The 17,781-nt window shown below is 39.8% G+C and overlaps 1 protein-coding gene across 6 annotated transcripts in view; it reads left to right on the forward strand.

Annotated features, from left to right (window-relative positions):
• Window positions 1-55: 55 nt before the first annotated feature.
• The window catches only part of DROSHA (drosha ribonuclease III), a 120,452-nt gene continuing 102,726 nt past the window's right edge, over window positions 56-17,781 (forward strand). For 3 of the 6 annotated variants that reach the window (XM_028097963.2, XM_028097966.2, XM_028097967.2), the window contains exons 1-7: window positions 57-144; window positions 2,121-2,247; window positions 3,136-3,201; window positions 4,218-5,051; window positions 9,097-9,189; window positions 14,627-14,737; window positions 14,970-15,201. In XM_028097963.2, the coding sequence (XP_027953764.1) occupies window positions 3,182-3,201; window positions 4,218-5,051; window positions 9,097-9,189; window positions 14,627-14,737; window positions 14,970-15,201 (1,290 nt within the window). In that variant the 5' untranslated portion in view covers window positions 57-144; window positions 2,121-2,247; window positions 3,136-3,181. Of the gene's footprint in view, window positions 145-2,120; window positions 2,248-3,135; window positions 3,202-4,217; window positions 5,052-9,096; window positions 9,190-14,626; window positions 14,738-14,969; window positions 15,202-17,781 lie in introns of all 6 variants that reach the window. The other 3 variants (XM_028097965.2, XM_028097969.2, XM_028097968.2) reach the window with 3 other exon arrangements.

The raw sequence follows: 17,781 nt of genomic DNA on the forward strand, positions 1-17,781 counted from the left end.
TCGCGGTCCAGCTTTCTCAGGTTTGCTTTTTAATTTCCTCGGTTTCCTGTTCCGGAGGCGCGGGTGGCGCTATGGTCTTGGCGGCTGCAGAATAAGCCTGACTTTGCTTTGACGGCAACCTCGCGGCCCGAGAGCCTTTTGTAGGTAAAAGGGGCAACTTGGGGGTGTTGGAAGAGGGAGCCTTTCCGAGTGTCCGGTTTAAACGGGTCTGGAGTGCGGGGCTGGGGTGAGAGGCGCTTTCGAGTTAAGGTCGGGCAGTCCCTCTTCAGATCTGCAGCTAAGGGCAAAAAAGCGACCCTAGGCCCGAATCCCGCAAACAAATAGAAGTGAAAAATGCGGCCTTTCATTCATTTATGGAGCGCGTGCGGTGGTCCAGGGCTGGGACCGCCCGGGTCTCGGAGCGGAGGGAGACCGTGAGCCGAGCGCTTGCCTCGTGGGGCTCACAGTCTGGCGGGAGATGCAAACAGGGAGACACGCAATTACAAATCAGCTGAACGAAGGTGACTGGCTTGGGGATGCAAGTGAAGGAAAGGGTGTTGTTCTTTTTTTTTTTAATTTTTTATTGTTATGTTAATCACCATACATTACATCATTAGTTCTTGATGTAGTGTTCCATGATTCGTTGTTTGTGCGTAACACCCAGTGCTCCACGCAGAATGTGCCCTCTTTAATACCCATCACCAGGCTAACCCATCCCCCTACCCTCCTCCCCTTTAGAACCCTCAGTTTGTTTTTCAGAGTCCATCATCTCTCATGGTTCGTCTCCCCCTCCGACTTACTCCCCTTCATTCTTCCCCTCCTGCTATCTTCTTCTTTTTCTTTTTTCTTAACATATCTTGCATTATTTGTTTCAGAAGTACAGATCTGTGATTCAACAGTCTTGCACAATTCACAGTGCTCACCATAGCACATACCCTCCCCAAAGTCTATCCCCCAGCCACCCAATCCCTCCCACCCCCCACCACTCCAGCAACCCTCAGTTTGTTTCCTGAGATTAAGAATTCCTCATATCAGTGAGATCATATGATACATGTCTTTCTCTGATTGACTTATTTCACTCAGCATAACACCCTCCCATTCCATCCATGTCATTGCAAATGGCAAGATCTCATTCCTTTTGATGGCTGCATAATATTCCATTGTGTATATATACCACCTCTTCTTTATCCATTCATCTGTCGATGGACATCTTGGCTCTTTCCACAGTTTGGCTATGGTGGACATTGCTGCTATAAACATTGGGGTGCACGTACCCCTTCGGATCCCTAGATTTGTATCTTTATGGTAAATACCCAGTAGTGCAATTGCTGGGTCGTATGGTAGCTCTATTTTCATCTGTTTGAGGAACCTCCATACTGTTTTCCAGAGTGGCTGCACCAGCTTGCATTCCCACCAACAGTGTAGGAGGGTTCCCCGGAAAGGGTGTTGTTCTTAATAACGTGGGCACACTTTGCGATTCTTTCAACATAGACTGATGTTCCTGGACGTTTTAACTATGCGAGACAGCTCCCTTGGTTTCCCTCTTTCCAAACAGCAACCTAGGAGTAGACAGACGCAGAAAATAAGTACTTTTCCAGTTGCAGTGAATTCCTTGACTTTTGATTTTGAATTAAAGTTTGCATCCATAACACCGTCTGACTATGCCTTCAATATGTCAGTTTCATAATCAGTGTTTCCAGATACTCTCTCTGTAGAAACATCCATGAGGATCTAATCCCGAAAGTTCAACTATTACACACTGTACAAGTGTTAGTGATCCTGTTTTCCACTTCTAGGTTCAGCACACTCCTTTGTGTTCCCCTAGACCCTGTGCATACCTGTTTTCTCTTGTTTATTGCCTTATTTATTTATTTATTTTTTTAAAATGTATTTTTTTAAAGTGAATTCAGAGCTTGAGTCTTGCAGGCTATGTGTCCTACTCAACTTTGAGTCCACAGGGCCTGCGACTTGTATAGGCTCATTGAATATCGCATGAATCTGTGAAAAGGCCTACTCTTTGTCTGGTTTTGATACTACAAATATGTCATGGATATATGTGAAAGGGAAGTGTACAGTAACAACATAGAAACATATGCCATTGATGAGATAGTAAACATTTATTGACCACCTACTATGTGCAGGATGTTCTCCCAGGGGCTGTGAAGGATACAGAAATGACTATGAATCAACCCATGTCCTCAAGAAGCTAATAATCTAGTGGAGGAGTTAGAAATGTGCACACATGACTATAATATGAGACAGTCTCTGGTAAGTGCTGTAAAAGAAGTAAGTAAGTCTAGAGGGAATGGGATTACTTTCTAAAGGGAACTAGGAAAGGCTTCACAGAAGAGGTGGCATTTGACATAGGTAGATGAAAGTCAGTGGGTAGATTCATAGAGCAGGGGATTTTAGAAGAGTGGGAGCAAAGAGCAAGCTGGTATGTTAGGCAGCTGGGAAAATCTGGGCTTATAGGTACTTCATAGGGAAGGTGATAGAGGATAAGCCTGGAAGAAGTTGGGTCCAGGTTGTAGAAGGCCTTAATTGCCAAGCATGGAGTTTGAATTCGATTCTGTTGGCCATGAGCCATGAGTAGCCTGTGGTGGCAGATCAACTGTGTAGGTCCTAGGTTTATCATGAAGGCCTTAGACTGAATGATAATCATAAATCAGATATTATCTGATGCCTACTAGTTATTAAGCACAGTGATTGAGACAGCTAGATAATCTGACATTATTTTCTTGAACCTTTGTAAAAATCTACCTTAAGCCTATTGGTAAAACTTTTAGTTAGATACTTTAGGAAGATGCTTCTACATTAAAGTTTTTTGTATTTAATATTTACTTGAGTTTTTAAAATATTTGCTGAAGCTTAAGTATTTGGAAAGTCATTCACGTTCACAGCATTCTTCAATGGAAAGCTGAGGATGAAATCAAAGATAACTGTTGTGTTTACAAATTGTATTTGAATTTGATTGCTAGTCTCCTTGTGATAAGGACATCTTAAAAGTTAGTTGTAAACTTTAATTCGGGGGAACATACTCTTAATTTGTCAGTATGCTCAATGCATTGGAGAGTGCAAAATCAGTGTTAAGATGATTGCCGACATTAGCAGTTTGGGAAACATTTTTATGCCTATTTTATTCTTTCTGTCCTCTAGCGCTTATATTCTCTGTGGAAGATGTGACATATCCAGACAGTACATCATGATGCAAGGCAATACGTGGTGAGTGGTGTGACAGTAATGGTGGGAGTTTTGGGAGAGCAGAGAGAAGAGCAAACACTGGCACTGGGCCCTAGAGAGTGGGAAGGATTTTGATATGTGCAGAGAGGAGGAAATGTATTCACATGGGGCAGGTACATGGCTGGGAGCACAGTCCAGAGCCCTGTCCTAATGGAGTTTATATTTCTGAGGTGCAGCCAAACGTGAAAGTTGGAAGGAGGTAATTAGTTGGTGAATTGTGATTACCATAGGACCCCCGCCAAGAAGCAGCACAGAGCGTGAGAGAGGGAACCTGACAGAGGCCTGGTGGGTGGTAATAGTGATTGTAGAAAGGCCAGCAAGGGTGTTATTATTGTAGCCAGGGAGGAAATGCTGGTGTGAAGTGGATGAACTCAGGAAATATTTATATGACGCAGAAGTGATGGGAATTTAAAATAAATTTTTGGCTAAAGGGGATAAGGGAGGAAAAGTTACCAGATAATTCCCTGGTGTATGACTTGAGGACCAATAAATGCTATTATCTATCGAGATAGGAAACATGAAAAGAGGAGCCAGTGGTATTGTCTTGGAGGGGAGGGTTATTAATTCCTTTTAGGACCTGTTATGTTGCATTTGTGGAATCTCTGCTGAGTGTGGAGGAAGGTGAAGACAGGAAGATGCTGGTGCATATGTAGAGAATGTGGGGTGTGTGGGTAGGATGACATGGCAAGGTTCAGATTTTTGGGGAGCCTGAGCACGGACAACAGCAAATGATTAAACAGTGGGATGTTGAGTTCATTCTGGAGGAGGAGCAGCTTTAGGGAGTGACAGAAGCCAGGGACTGAGACAGAGGAAGAGGAGTTCATTGGCCATGAGGAGTTTGAGGTATTACAGAGAACGGCAACATCAACATCAGAATAATCCAGTGGCTGAAGGGGTCTGTCAGTTGCTCTTAAAGATGGTAAGGTGTTTGCGAAACCCTGTTTATGGTGAGTTTTTGGTTCTTTTTTCTTTTTCTCTTTTTCTTTCCTCCTGCAAAGTCATAGAATGTCGTTCCACCCAGGGCGAGGGTGTCCCCGAGGGCGGGGAGGACATGGAGCCAGACCCTCAGCCCCAGCCTTCAGGCCCCAAAATCTGAGACTACTTCACCCTCAGCAGCCTCCTGTGCAATATCAATACGAACCTCCAAGTGCCCCTTCCACCACATTCTCGAACTCTCCAGCCCCCAATTTTCTGCCTCCACGACCAGACTTTGTCCCCTTCCCTCCTCCCATGCCTCCATCAGCCCAAGGCCCTCTTCCCCCCTGCCCTATACGGCCCCCCTTCCCCAACCATCAGATGAGGCCCCCCTTCCCCGTGCCTCCTTGTTTTCCTCCTATGCCGCCTCCGATGCCTTGTCCTAATAACCCCCCAGTCCCTGGAGCACCTCCTGGACAAGGCACTTTCCCCTTCATGATGCCCCCTCCTTCCATGCCCCACCCTCCACCCCCTCCTGTCATGCCACAGCAGGTCAATTATCAGTACCCTCCAGGATACTCACACCATAATTTCCCACCTCCCAATTTTAATAGCTTCCAGAACAACCCCAGTTCTTTCCCACCCAGTGCTAATAACAGCAGTAGTCCTCATTTTAGGCACCTCCCTCCATACCCACTCCCCAAGGCTCCCAGCGAGAGAAGATCCCCGGAAAGGCTCAAGCACTACGAGGATCACAGGCACCGGGAGCACAGTCATGGGCGAGGCGAGAGGCATCGGTCCCTGGATCGGCGGGAACGAGGCCGAAGTCCTGACAGGAGAAGACAAGACAGCCGCTACAGATCAGATTACGACCGAGGGAGAACGCCCTCCCGTCACCGGAGCTATGAGCGCAGCAGGTAAAGCACATGCGTGTTTTTAATGAACTGCAGAGGTCCAGACACGGGCCATTGGGTTTCTCAGAAAACCAAACCAAAGCGGTCCCGCAGTGCATTTTGACTTACAAAGGAAAGAAAGCATGTTTGGGACTGTTTTGAAGAGGAAGAGACAACTGACAAGTAGTTAATGTCAGAAAAGCCACTTTTGAAAAGCATTTCAAAATTATCAGTGTAGATTCATTGCAATGAGTGTAAGCTCATTGCATAATACAGCTGACATTTTAATGGTGCTCTAATGAAAGTTCACATACTGCTTTTTCGTGTGTTTTTTGCATTATCGTATTTACTTTTGTTCAGTATGATCACCGTATCAGGTTAAAGCACCGGAGTTCTCTTGGAATTGATCTGTGTATGCTATCAATTAGGAATTGAACTAGTTAAGCAGAATTTGCTTTCTGGTTTTTAGGATAAGTGGAAGTTTATTGTACATAGTTGCCTTCTTGCTCTGTTTCCTTGTAAAGTGCAATAACATTGGTTACACATCATCAGAGTTTTCAAAATAGTTTTTAACTTGATTTTGTTGCATTGAAATATATTCATACTGAAGAAAGTCGTGTTTGAAAAATACTGCTTCATTACAGATTACATTTGTTTTTTTTCAAGAGACCAAATACTTGTACCAGATACATATAAGAAAGTAAGGTTTCTAGCAGGCATTTCTAAACTGGGACTCATAGATGTGTTTATAGAAATGCTCTGAAGTTATATGCAGAATTTTATGTGTATGCATGTTTTTCTGTAAGTAAATTGGTACCTTACAGCAGAATCTCAAGACTTTTCTCCAAAAGTCTAAGAACCAGTGGTTTAGATGGAAAAATAAAACTATGTAGATAACAGTTGTACCAAATAATTTGTACCTTCAGTGAACTCTTCATATTGTTGAAGCTTTCCATTTGTTGAGCTAGTAGTGGTGCTTCTCTTTCTGTCCCCTGTGGTGTGTTTACCTTCATTGTCCTATGGAACTTTTGTGCTAAAAGGGTTTGAGCACCCCAAACCAGGTCACTTCACTATGTGCATTTGTGGAGAGCTGATCTTGGCTCCTGTGGATTCAGTTCACTTCTTGGTTTCCACATTTTTCACATGACTGTTTGTTTTCATGTTCATGACTGAACATTTTGCCACTTAATGGTGGTGGTCATTCTCAGTCCTGAAGAGAGTGATTAGTGCTTGGAAGGTTTGGAAGGAAAATGTGTTGTTTCCTCTACGTGATGCCCAGTGGAAGGTAGAAGGGAACTTGCTTCCTGCAGAAATGACTGATTTCTGGTGGGCCAGAGCTGTTTGAGAGTTGATAGACTCTAAAAAATCTTTTCAGTGTGAATTACTGTTTTTGGTCAATTTTGTCCTTAATTATTCTCTGAGGGACTAATTGGCAGAGGCCTATGATAGTGTATTTGATAACTTTATGGTGAAAGTCTAAACTGGAAAGTGTTAATAGTTTTCTTTAGACTTTGAAATGATTGTTAATAATCCTGTTTCTAGGGAAGCACTTTGCTGCGAACTCAGCTTTCTAGATGGGCATTTTTTTTTCCATTTTGGGGTGATGTAGTTAAGTTTTTAGGACTCTGCTATAAAAATCCTAAATTCTTGCATCAGGCTTAAACTTGGAGCTATGTGTTTCTTTAAAGAACCTCATGTCCTGTCAAGTGAGGCTCTCTACTGGTAAGTGAAATCAGGTGCCATTAATCAGCGTTATCCTAAACCACAACTCCTTTACATAGTAAAGACCTGCTTAGGCAGTTAGCTCATCTTTCTACATGCCTTTATTTCTTTTGGAGTCATCTTGTAATGCACTTGGGGTGTTTGCCCTGGAGCTGCCTTAGTGTCACGGCCACATGATAGTAGGCCCCCTTTGAGGTCTTAGGTAGAGTGTCAGTCATCTGTCTTATATGGAATGTCTCTGTGAAATAGAAATCGGGCACATGATGTCCTAGCATGATTTCTAGAAGTAAATTGGAAAACCAAAACTTCACAAATTTGTGCATTAGATTGTGTTAAATTTATGCAAATTCTATAGTCTGTCCTCTGGCTACTTCTCCTCTCCTTCTTAGGGTACGTCAATCTATCCTTTTTCAGATCCCATCTTCTTCTTTTTCTCCTCTAGAATATGGTTGAATACTGATTACCAGATGTTTTAGGACAAACTATTTCTAGAGGAAGTTTTTGAAGAAGTGGATATGTGTATTTGTTATCAGGAAAGATCAAGGTTAGTCTGGGGAATAAACAATCTCATGCAGTGCACTGAGCATGCTCTTCTGCAGTCTGGTGGGGACAGTGCACTGAATGGTGCTAAAGCACAATAATCCCCATAGCTGTCCTGGTGAGTACAATGTGTAGCCATCACAGAGCTAGTATTATGTACTAAGGAATATTTTAATGCTTGCAGACACCGAAGAGTCTTTGGAAAAACAACGCAAACATTGTTCTTCTTGCTTTAAATGGGTTCATTAAAAAATGTTACTAATGTGCTTTATATCCAGATTGGCCTTTTCAATTCATACCCACTCCGAGGTAGCAGTCATCATCAGAAGTATCATTCTCAGATGCAAAATTCTATTGCCCACATGTTAAAATACAAACAAAAAATTAGGGATGTCCTTTCAGTAGAGTTTTTATTAGCAAATACAGGCGATTATTCTTTTCAGCCGCCATGCTCTTACACGTTACATTTTATCTGTCATGTACCACTCACTATTTGGGATTTTACTACTTAAAAGTAAGCTGTAATTTCAGTTATTAATTTTTTTAAAGGAATCTCTACACCCAATGTGGGGCTCAAACTCACAACCCCGAGAGCAGGAGTTGCATGTTCTACCGACTGAGCCAGCCTAATTTTAGAAGTGTATCAAATAAAGAATGTAGAATCCCAAGCTCTGGCTACTTTATTTTGGACCGCTGGTGTATACCTGAGGCTTATACATATGTTAAAAGGAATCTTTTTAGTAAACTAATTTTAGAAGTGTATCAAATAAAGAATGTAGAATCCCAAGCTCTGGCTACTTTATTTTGGACCGCTGGTGTATACCTGAGGCTTATACATATGTTAAAAGGAATCTTTCCTGAGGAGGGGTGATCTTTAAGTGAAAAAACAATTTCTGTTTTAATATCTAAACAGTCACATTTCTTGATCATTTTTGTAAGTTTTGATTTTCAGTATATTTACATTTCTTCTGTTTGGCTATTGGTTGGGGGATGTTTTTGAATTCAGACATTTTTATGGTCTTCTAGCTGGACTCAGGCTAATATAACATTTTTTTTTTCTGTTCTAAGATTGGATGGTTATTTCCCTTAGATTTAGTTCTGATTTAAACACACTAGAGTTCCAAGTTTTGTTCCAGATCTTCATTGTACTTATTAAATAGACTCAGAAGTTATTATTATTATCATTATTAAATTCCCATTTTACATTGAAAGGTTTTAAAATCCCTCATTCTATTTTACGTTGCATAAACCCAATGTCTCCATTTAGAGTTGTTTCCAGATGAAAACAGCATTTCAAGGTAAAGTGACTTACAGTCTCATGGCAGTCAGTGATACCTAGAACTACCACTCAGGCCTCTAACCTGTAAGAGTTTAGAACTCTTTAATTATAGAATCTTATCTTAATTTTCACAATAAAAGCTTTAATTTACATTTATTTGATGGATGAAATTGGGAGTTTTCTAGAAATCACTAGGTAGTAGAATCCTTTAAATTTTCCCTGTAGGTTAAACAACCGAGGATTGGCTGGTTGGAACATCTGGAGAGATTATCATAAATCCCTTTGCTGCTTAGCATCAAGTATGACTTCTTTGAAGAAAACAACAAAAAATGTCCAAGTTAGTTAACTTCTGTAAAGTGAAAAGCTCCTTTATCCTTTAATAAATGATGAATAAAAATGTCCCATGGAGAATAGTGCCTGAAAAATTTGTAGGTGAGGTCCATTTATTTAGAAGATGAATTCAGTGAAAAGAGATGGTGTTTTTGAGTCTTTCTGTTGAAAACAGCTCTGTGTCTTAATTCCTTTAAGAGAGCGGGAACGGGAGAGACACAGGCACCGGGACAGCCGAAGATCACCATCTCTGGAAAGGTCCTACAAAAAAGAGTATAAGAGATCTGGAAGGTAAGCAAGGAGTTGACACTGAAAGAAGTCCTAGATCTCCTTGAATTCAGGTTTTGTGCTTATGCATAATAATCACCAAGTCTTCAAACTAGCCTAAGAGTCTATCCAAAATGCCCTGTGAAAAGCTAAAACAGCCAATAACTTAAAAACCTTTACTTTCAAGATGTATTGAAGATGCACAAGGAAAATCTTGATAGATTTCCAAAAAGTTAGAAATTATACAGGCCAGTTTTTCTGACCTCAATTGCTATAAAACTGTATACACATTAATATTCAAGGCTTAAAAAAAGAACCTTGGGAATTCATAATTATGCTCTTAAATTTACTTGTTTCAGAAAAAAAAGTAAAACTGCAGTCACACTTTATTTAGAAGAACGACATTGAGATTGTTGTAAACCAGAACTTACAGGGTGTGACCAGTTCTATATCAAAAGGTAAAATTTATGGCCTTACATAATGGTAATCAATCACAGCACTCTGGAATCTGACAGATTTGGGGTCAGTTATTCTCCCAGTTGTGATATTGGGCAGAGTTATCTAACCTTTTTAAGCTTCAGTGTCTTTGTCTAAAATAAGAACAGTTACACTTGCTTTATTGAGTGACGAGGAGTCATTGAGAGAATAGATGTAAAAACACTTAGAGCTGGATCCAAAGTTAGTGTCAAATAAATGGTAACTGTATGTATACATTTTATATGTAGAATTATATATTATATATAAATATGTTTATATAATTATCATCTGATTACTTGGCTCTAATATTGGTAGAGTATAAGAAAAGCAGAAAAAGGGATTTAAAGATAAAAGAAATTAATGAAATAGCAAACAGAACTATAGCACTGTAACAATATTTGGAAGTAAATGCAAGACTTCTTTGAAAGGTCATATGATTTAAAAAGTGGCAAATCAGGAAAAGAAAAACATATTCCATCAGGTATAAGAAAGAATGTATCATAAGAGTGAAGGGTATTTAAAAATTCTAATATGTTGGTATAAGTACAGATACCATATTTACAAAATTTAAAAACTTGGATGTGATGGGTTGATTTCCATGAAAGCAAAAATTACAAATCACATAAGCAGAAAATTTTAATAGGCCAGTAACTATGGACAAAAAAGGGAAACAGTTGGATTTGTACCACCTCCAAAAAAGCTTTAAACTGTTCTAGAACATTGGTGAAGATGGAAAGAGAGCTCAGCTCATGCTGTGATGCCCAGAAAACCGACATGGCAAAACCTAACCTAATGGAAAGAAAACTACAAAACAATCTCTCTTATGAATATGGATATGAAAATACTGATTAGTATATTAGTTGTTTTCAGTAGCATGTTAAAATAACAGTTTAGTTCAAGATTGCATGCATAAATAGGTTAGTATTAGAAAATCTATAAGTAATTCTTTGTGTCAAAATCTGTAGAGCTATCTCAGTTCCTGTTTATTAGGTATTTAAAATAGAACCAGCATCTTTTGTACATAGAAGGTTTGGTAAACTAGGTATATAAGCAGACTTCTTTAACATGATGGAGAATATCATCTCGTGATGAGCATGACTGACACCATCTCAGAAGAGCCAAATTTAGTGTTGAAACCTTTCAGGCCTTCCCATACAAGTTAGGAAAAAGATGGCGGCTCTATTGCCTGTCACTGTCACCTGACAAGAAGTGAACAAAACACATTGCAAACATTGGTGTGAGTGATACAGTCATTCACAGGAGTCCTCACTTTACAGGAATGAGAAAGTTAAGTGCCATGAGAAGTGCTTTTGATAGAGCAATTACACGTTGCCCTGGGAACACAACAGCAAGAGCTCAGTCTCGGGTAGTCATAGAAAAATTGACATTTTATGTTTTTTACAATTGATACTTGAAGTGTGTATAGGGATGCGTTAGGGAAGGGGATGGTAGGAGAGAAAAGAGCGTGTGTGAAGGTTGCAGTGTAGACGAGTGCTCTGAGAGGGTCAAGCGTGGACATTGGGAAATGAGTTTAGACAGCTTTTGTAGTAATCCGTACAAGTGCTTATGCCTAGACCAGTGCAGTGACAGTGGTAATGGGGAATGGTAGAGGTAACTGAGAGGTATTTATGAGATAGAGTCAGTAGGATAACTGATGGTGAGGGAAGGAGAGTCAGCAGCCAGCACCTGAGATGGTGCTCCCCATGGGGGGTGGGGAGCATTAAGAAAGATGCAAGATGAGTACAGTTTGAGCTTGTGGAGTTTGTGAATCTGTAAGACAACCAAGTGGAATTGTGTGGTAGTTAATTGGGTACACAGGTGTAAAGTTCAGAAAAGAGATCCCAGCTGGAAATACCAAATGCCATGGATTAGATATTAACAAGGAAGAGTTCAGAGAGTAAGGGCCGATGGAGGAGGAGCTAAGGACAGGAAAAAAAGCTAGATACTATGTTGATAGAAACCATTGAGGACCCCATTTATGGTTGGTGATTTTTAATGTTTAGTGCTGGAAATCTCTTTGGTCTAGTGGTTTCTTCTCCAGTGACCGGTAGCTTGTGAAGAAGGCAGAGACTTGGATTCTATGAGTTCCAACTAATGGAGTGGATGAGAAGATTAAAATCAGAGATGTAAATACTGTAAAGGAGGAAAACTTGTAGTTTGTACTATAGCTTATTGTGAAGAAAAGTTCAAGTTTGGAATTTGAATTTTGGAGTGCCTGAGACACTTACCTAAGGAAGATGTTTTGCTCCTGTTTTGAAATGACCCTCTCAAAGTGTTAAAAAAAATATTAATTGATATTCACAACAGGCAACCCTGACCATCCATCATTCAGGACACCTGCTTCAAGGGGAGTGGTGTGAGGATGGTTTTGCCTCTTTCTCAGCAATAAACATTTGGTGGGGTTTTAGTACATGTCAAAATGTCTGTGTCAAACAACCGTATTAGCATTTAACTACCGCTTAATAGCTTTGTGATACTGGGCAAGTGATGCAGTTTCCAATTCTGTTTCCTCTGTAGGAGATGTTCATATCTGCCTCATAGGATTCTTCTAAGGATTAAATGTGAGTGTCAGTAAAGTGCTTAGCAGAGTGTTAGGCTTGCATTAAGCACTAAAATAAACATACAAACCAACCAACCCCATACTAGTGGAAGCTAAGAGTTGCCATTATTAGCTAATGGTATTAGCAGGAAAATTCAAGAGTATCAGCTAAGAAACAATGAGAATTAATTCACTGAAGTTGAAATTATAAAAGAAACATACCAAAATTAATATACTTGCTAAATACCAGAAACATCTAAGAAACCTAAATACCAGAAACACCTAAGAAAATGTAATGGGAAAAAATGTAGGTTCATTATTGAAAATTTAACTAAAATTAAATATCTTAATAAGCTTAAAAAATATATAGATCAGTGTGAAGAAAACTAGAAATGTAGCTGAAGACAAGGTGATGTAAGTGAATGGAGGCATGCTATGTTCCCACAGTGGAAGTGGACACCAGGGTCGTGAAAATACCACTGTTCTTCAAATAATCCATAATTTTAATGTAACTTCAGTTGAACTACTAGTTTTAAAACTTTATAATGACTCCGATTCTTCTTTGGAATAGAAGTGAAAATAATGAAGAAAAATAATTATGCAGGGATACTTACTTTAGTAGAATTAAAATATTCAATACACAGAATAATTAAAGCAATTTGATGTGGGTATAAAATATCCCAGATATTGAGCAACATTCAAGTAATATGAAAATTTACATCATAAACTTGTTTCAAATCAGAGGAGAAACTGATGGGACAGTCGACAAGCCATATGGAGGAAAAACAAATTAGATTTCTGTCTTCTATCTCAGAGAGGTAGAATAAAAAAAATTTATGTTAAGGAGTAACTGAAGGAAATAGAAAATATTTATTTAACTTTGGGTTGGGAAAGGATTCCAAGCATTACACTAAGGCGGGCAGCATAAACAAAAAAAATCTCTGGATTTGGCCGTGTAAGTTACATATAGCAATAGAATTAAAAGGAAAAAAACTGAAAGAGGTTGCATTCCATTTGACAGAAGAGCAGTTACCTTAATAAAAAAACTTTTTCAATGAATAAAAAAGACTATACTAATTTTAACAATACTGGCATAGCATATGACTGGGATGTTCATAAAGAAAGCGAACATGAAACGTTTCAGTAGTGATAAAAAATTGCAAGTTAAATAAGATACCTTCTTTCATCAGAATGGCAGAGATTAAAAAATCATGTTGACAAGATGTATGGAAATGGGAACTCACATACAGTTTTGATTGTAGTCTAAACTGGTACTACCTATCTAGAGAGAAGCCTTAAAAAAGAAGTATGCATTCTCTGTGTGGAGTAATTTGACAAGTGTACAAAGAACACAAGTGTGTTCACAGTAGCATTGTTTATGATGGCAAAAAAAAAGAAAGGTAACAACCTAAATGACTGATCAGATTTGTAAAATTATGGCTACATATATAACAAGAATAATATGCGCCTATTATAAAAGTGGTTCAGGTATAGCTGTATTGAAATTTAAAGGTATTCCTGATTTTCTTTTGAGTGAGAAAGGCAGTCTATAGAGTTCCTTTTTTTTGTTAAACTGTGTATGTTTTTATGTATATATAGTCCTATATCTATATGTTTTAACACATTTGTGAAATGTAGTGGTTATCTTGGAGTGGTTTTATGGATGAGTTTTGTCTTCTTTTTGTTAATGCTTTATTAGCTTTCTACAGTGGATGTGTATACATTTTACTTTACAGTAACTTCTGGTAACAAAATATATACATTGTAACATTCAGAAGTTATATCAATAAATAGCCAGTATATGTAATCTTTCTAATCACTCACCCATTCCCCGCTGCACCCTCACACACTTCTTGTCATAAAATGAGAAGTTAGTGGTAGAGTTGATGTGAATAGTTAATTTATGACTTTGATCCAGTTGTAAGCTTTCTTGGATTATAGTAACTTTGCTACTTGTGGCTGCAGAGGATGCCCGCATTATACTAATAAAGCAGTTACTCTCTCTGGCTGCATTCTCAGGGTCTGTATGGTTGCATTTAAATTTTTGGATCTTAAGTTAAAATCTATCCTGTAGGTTTTTCCCTCTAAACACATCCATAGGATGGGCCTTTGCATATTTCAAGCAGGAATTCAAGGAGATTGACTTGTTTTTATCCTTTTTAATTGAGTTAATATTAGTCTGTGCAGGGATCAGAATTTGACAAAGTGGTGGTTCACTAAGTAGTAACCCAAGTGTGGGCTTCCAGAGACGTGGTTAGGGAGGATATAACTGGTTCACTCTTGGATTATGGTCCTAGGCTCAATTTATTGGCCAAGCTGAAACCATGTTTTGTGAAGCCTTTCTTTTTTCTTGGCAAAGCAAGCCGTGGAAGATTCAAAACTAGTATTCTCATTGCTGACATTGTGGAGATTTTCAAGTATTTCCGAAATATCTTTCTCTTCTAGGAGTTACGGTTGGCCGGTTATCCCTGAACCTGTTGGATGCACACCAGAATTACCTGGGGAGATTATTAAAAATACAGATTCTTGGGCCCCACCCCCGGAGACTGTGAATCAGTAAGTAGATCTGGGGTAGGGCCTGGGAATTTGTATTTTTAAACAACTAACTTCAGGTGATTCTGATGCCATCAGACTAGTGTTTGGGAATCACTGGTTTAACAAAAGCAAATATGGTGGTTTGGTACGGCATTTTTATTTTAGGTGAAAAGTGAACTAAACAGGTGAAATAGAATCGTTTTACAACTTAAGAGCATTTTAAATAATTAGCGTCCTTTGCCTCCTTTTAAAGTCATTCCCCAAGTAGGGAGAAAAAGAGAGCTCGTTGGGAGGAAGAAAAAGACAGATGGAGTGACAGCCAGAGCACTGGCAAAGAGAAGAATTATACCTCAATAAAGGAAAAAGAGCCGGAGGAGACACTGCCTGACAAAAATGAGGAGGAGGAAGAAGAACTTCTTAAGCCTGTGTGGATTCGCTGTACCCACTCAGAAAACTACTACTCCAGTGACCCCATGGATCAGGTGGTAGGTCTGAGAAGCTGTAGACCAGGGTTTCTCAGCTTTGGCAACTTTGGCATCTGGAGTCAGATAATTCTGTGGTGGGGCCTGCCCTGCGCATTGTAAGATGTTGAGCAGCATCCCTGGGATGTATGCACAGGATGCGAGTAGAACCCCTCCCCACTTGTGATACCAAAGCTGTCTTCAAATGTTGCCAAATGCCCCCCGCCCCCCCGGTTGAGAACCTGTGCTGTAGACCAAAGCTGTTTTGTACAACCAAAGGCAAGAGTGCAGTAGTAATTAAAGTATCTCTTCATTCTGCATTTTTATAACACTGCTAGTCTTGATACTGGTGGTTTGATAAGTTCTCACACGTAACTACTTTATGCAGTTTGTGGTTGTGCGTTTGTGTGTGTATTTTCCCCCCAAGGTGGGAAATAAGGAAGAATTTGAGTTCGTCTCTTGTAAGTCTGTCCTTACCAAAGATAACCACAGGAAGTTTCCTATGCATATTGGCTGGTTTTGTGGAATGGTAGGGATAGTCACCCTTCATGGGCTGTTGAGAGATTCAGTGCACGTGCTGCTCAGCATGAGGCTCCTGGCCTTGGCAGCCCACTCTGTCATTGCTGTGTCGGACTCCATGACCCCCTCTTTCATATGCTCGCTTCTTTTTCCTTTTTTATCTTATATCCATTTGATTTTTGGTCGCTCTCTAGTCTCTTTCTCCTGGTAGGTGTTATGACTCCATCCCATTAATTTAGACCTGTTTGCCACAGGGTAGACACATAGGCTCATTGATTAAATGGATGAGTGAAGGAATGATCATCTCCCGGTTTGGGAGGTAAGAGGCTGGAGATGTCAGCTTTAGTGGATGGGGTTAGATAAAAGAGCATTCTATTTGGAATTTTGGGAAACTAGCTTGTACTTGGCCTGGGCTCTTATCTACAGGGAACTTAAAAGTAGATTCTCTTGTCTTTGGAAAAAAGAATTTGAGAAATCTCATGGTGCTGTGATATTTTACTTGATAAATTAGAGCAGGGTTCTAAGTCGTGGTTCATGTAATACAGGAAGGGGAAAGTTCACATGCTTAGTACCTTTATGGTGCTGTAACTTCACCCATGCTTCTCCTATTACCTTACTTAATCCTCAAAACATTCCTGGAAAGATTATCTGTCTGTTCAGAATATGGCTGTGAATAATAATGCTTGACTAAGTGTGACTTAAGCTGGGTTTATTTCTCTCAACAAGTTGTCTGGAGGGAGATGGTGGCTGGTGTTCATTTAGTGGGTCAGTGATGGCAGGGCTCTAGGTTGGCATCTGCTGCCTTCTGGAGCATCCACCATGGTTGCAGGATGACCCCAGGCATCGTCTTTACACACTTCTGTCCAGACATAGGATGCAGGGGTAGTGTTGGGTATGGCCATCCTCCAGGAACTTGCCCAGAGCTCCCGTGGATCTTGTCTTCCATCCCTTCCCCAGAACTACATCATATGTCTTCTCCAGGGCTTCATTTTCCATTGCTGCCATAACAAAGTTTATTATTATCTTTAAAATAACAAAGTTGAAGACATTGAGGTTCAAAGAGTTTGAACAGGCGCAGTTTTTTTTTTCTTATATTTTTATGGGTGTATTAAAACTGGTGTAGAAGAAAAGTTAATAAACTGGAAGCCCCACATTTGCATTTGTGTTCTGTCGTCTGGTGCAGAGAGGTGGCAAGAATGTCAGCTATCCTAGATTTGCCGATGTCAGTAATGAGGTGAGGCTTTGAAAAAGCAATTACCTCTTTCGGGATAACTGCAGATTTTATGATTGGCTTTAATTTGCTTTTTATGTCTGATAGGTCTGGTCCTTACATTTTGAAAATTAGTAAGTTGGAGAGTATGGACATTTAAAGTGATTTTAACTGGGAAGAGAGAGTGGGGCAAAGTGGAGGATTTCCTCTAGGAATGCATTGTAGGACCCTGTGTTTGTGGAGTATATGTGTATGTGCGTGTGTGTCTGTGTCCCTGTATTTATGGGGTGTATATGTGTGTGTGGGGGGATATATAAGATGTTTCCTTCTTCCTTTTTTTACTTAAAGCTTCTATTTATTATAGAGAGAATGAGTGTGCAAAGGGGGGGAGGGGCAAAGGGAGAGAGAGAGAAGCTTGAGCAGACTCCATGCTCAACTCAGTCTCATGACCCTGAGATCATGACCTGAGCTGTAACCAAGAGGCAGATGCTTAACTGAGCCACTCAGGTGCCCCTGTCTTTGGCATTTTAAATGCTACCATGATGTTCCTTTTTTAAAAAAAAATTTTTATTTGAATATAGTTGACAACGTTACATTAGTTTCAGGTCTACAACATAGTGATTGAACCAACATGTCTCCCTTATGCTATGCTCACAAGTGTAGCTACTACCACCTGTCACCGTGCAATGGTATCACAGTGTCATTGACTATATTCCCTATGCTATGCCTTTTATTCCTGTGATTTCTTCATTCCATAGGATATTGATTTTTGATCATTGGGTTAATGTGGAAGATAAGGCAGTGATTTTTAGTAGCGGGGAAGTGTATGTTCCCTAGGAGAGTGTCAGCTATCATGAATTCCTGTTCGGGGGGGT

This window comes from Eumetopias jubatus, unplaced genomic scaffold (assembly GCF_037043125.1).
Source record: "Eumetopias jubatus isolate StellerSeaLion01/CBP00866 unplaced genomic scaffold, mEumJub1_p1.0 scaffold_5, whole genome shotgun sequence".
Taxonomy (NCBI): domain Eukaryota; kingdom Metazoa; phylum Chordata; class Mammalia; order Carnivora; family Otariidae; genus Eumetopias; species Eumetopias jubatus.